This window comes from Benincasa hispida, chromosome 6 (genome assembly GCF_027475165.1).
Source record: "Benincasa hispida cultivar pf3 chromosome 6, pf3_genome.v1.1, whole genome shotgun sequence".
Taxonomy (NCBI): Eukaryota; Viridiplantae; Streptophyta; class Magnoliopsida; order Cucurbitales; family Cucurbitaceae; genus Benincasa; species Benincasa hispida.
Window position 1 is genome coordinate 56,968,179 of NC_143483.1, and position 2,361 is coordinate 56,970,539.

The window sequence follows — 2,361 nt, forward strand, 5'->3', positions numbered from 1 at the left end:
AGCACGTCTAACGCCAGAGAACCTGTGGTGCAGCTGAACACATCATTTCCAAGACGCTTGATGAATAAGAATGATGAGTAGCAATTTAAGCATTTTCTTGATCTCCCGAGGCAATTGCACATTAATATTCCACTTGTAGAAGCCTTAGAAAAAATGCCGAAGTACGTCAAATTCTTGAAGGATATTCTGAAAAAGAAGAGGAGAATCAGCGAGACAGAAGTAATTGCGCTAACGCAGGAGTGCAATGCGTTAGTCAACAACAGATTACCAAAGAAACAAAAGGACCCATAAAGCTTCACAATCCCGTGCTCAATCAGAGGACTGGACGTAGGGCTTGCATTGTGTGATCTGGGAGCAAGCATCTACATCATGCCACTCCCAATCTTCAAAAAATTGGGAATTGGTGAAGCACAACCCACTTCTGTAACGCTTCAACTCGCTGATAGAATGATCACATACTCTGAAGGAAAGATTGAGGATGTTTTGGTGAAAGTTGACAAATTCATATTCCCAGCGGAGTTCATCATCCTTGATTATGAAGCAGACAAGGATGTACCAATCATTCTTGGACGACCCTTTCTCGCCATTGGGAAAGTATTAATAGACGTGCACAAGGGAGAACTGACCATGCGCGTAGACAATCAGGAAGTGAAATTTAATGTGTTAAATGCATTAAAGTTCCTGGACAATGAAGAATGTCAACTTAACAAAATAGAGTTGCCTGAAGAAGAAGGATCCAAGTTTGTGAGGTCCTTGTGTTGGAAGAAAGCATGAAGAAACTCGAGTCGCCAAGTCTGAGTGAGCGGTAGACGAATCCAACGCGTCCATCATTGGAAGAACCACCAGAACTAGAACTGAAACCTTTACCTAACCACCTTAAATATGCTTTTCTTGGAACAAACAACACCTTACCTTTACCTAACCACCTTAAATATGCTTTTCGAGCCTAACAAATATTCTCTTTTGCAGATGTTGCAAAAACACATGTGGGCAATAGGATGGACGCTGGCTGACATCCGTGGCATCAACCCATCTTACTGCATGCACAAAATTAGGCTAGAAGAGGGGAAGACCGGATCAATTGAGCCTCAACGAAGGAGGAATTTACCCTATATCCGATAGCAGCTGGGTAAGCCCAGTTCAATGCGTCCCTAAAAAAGGAGGAATAACAGTGATAGTCAATAGTAATAATGAGCTCATTCCTTCAAGGACTGTCACGGGTTGGCACATCTGTATGGACTATAGGAAACTCAATGCCGCAACCAAGAAGGACCACTTCCCACTTCCCTTCATTGACCAGATGCTTGACTGATTGGCTGGAAAAGAATTTTATTGTTTTCTAGATGGATACTCTGGCTATAACTAAATTTTAATCGAAAAGATGACACTCAATTGCCCTTTTGTAATGTTCGTGTTCAGACGCATGCCTTTTGAACTATGCAACGCACCTAGAACATTCCAAAGATGCATGATGGCAATTTTATCTGACTTCTTGGAACAGACCGTTGAAGTTTTTATGGATGATTTTTTAGTTTTTGGAGACTTATTTCAATTGTGCTTAGATAACCTGGAGGTCGTCCTCGCTCGATGCGAGGAATCAAATCTTGTATTAAATTGGAAAAAATGTCACTTCATGGTGACTGAAGGTATTGTTTTGGGCCACAAGGCATCTAAAGCCGGGTTGGAAGTTGATGAGGCCAAAGTAGATGTCATAGCTAAACTTCTTCCGCCATCAAATGTAAAAGCTCTACGAAGTTTTCTAGGACACACAGGCTTCTACCGAAGGTTTGTAAAAGGATTCTCTCAAATTGCACGACCTCTGAGTGCAATATTAGAAGCGAACCGGCCCTACGAATTCAATGACAACTGCCGCGATGCATTTGAAACACTGAAGCATGCGTTGACTACAACTTCGGTAGTAATAGCACCAGATTGGACGTAATGTTTCATTTTAATGTGCGACGCAAGTGATGTACAGTAGGAACGATGTTGGGGCAGAAAAAGGGGAATTTGATACACCTCATCTCTTATGCATCGAAGACTCTGAATGACTCTCAGGAACATCACACAACTACGGAGAAAGAAATGCTGATTGTAGTGTTCGACATCAAAAGTTTAGATCTTATTTAATTGGTGCTTCAGAAACCATCTATATGAACCACACAACCATTAAATTCCTGATGAGTAAGAAGGATGCGAAACCAAGATTAATTAGATGGGTGCTGCTATTGCAGGAATTCCACATTGATATTAAGGACAGAAAGGGGACTGAAAATCAGGTGGCTGATCACCTGTCCAGATTAGAGAATCAGGAAATATAAGACAAAAAAGATGGAATGAGAGATGTATTTCCTGATGAAG

General features: G+C 41.4%; 1 protein-coding gene across 1 annotated transcript; it reads left to right on the plus strand.

Moving 5' to 3' along the window:
• The first annotated feature begins 369 nt into the window (after positions 1-369).
• On the plus strand, positions 370-774 carry LOC150035790 (uncharacterized). Its single transcript, XM_090314427.1, has one exon. It carries the CDS (start codon positions 370-372, stop codon positions 772-774), a length of 405 nt encoding a protein of 134 aa, XP_090170553.1.
• Positions 775-2,361: the final 1,587 nt, after the last annotated feature.

What these genes read in the sequence shown, in the direction of transcription:
- LOC150035790 (XM_090314427.1), top strand. Translation starts at nt 370, where the DNA reads ATGCCACTCCCAATCTTCAAAAAATTGGGAATTGGTGAAGCACAACCC.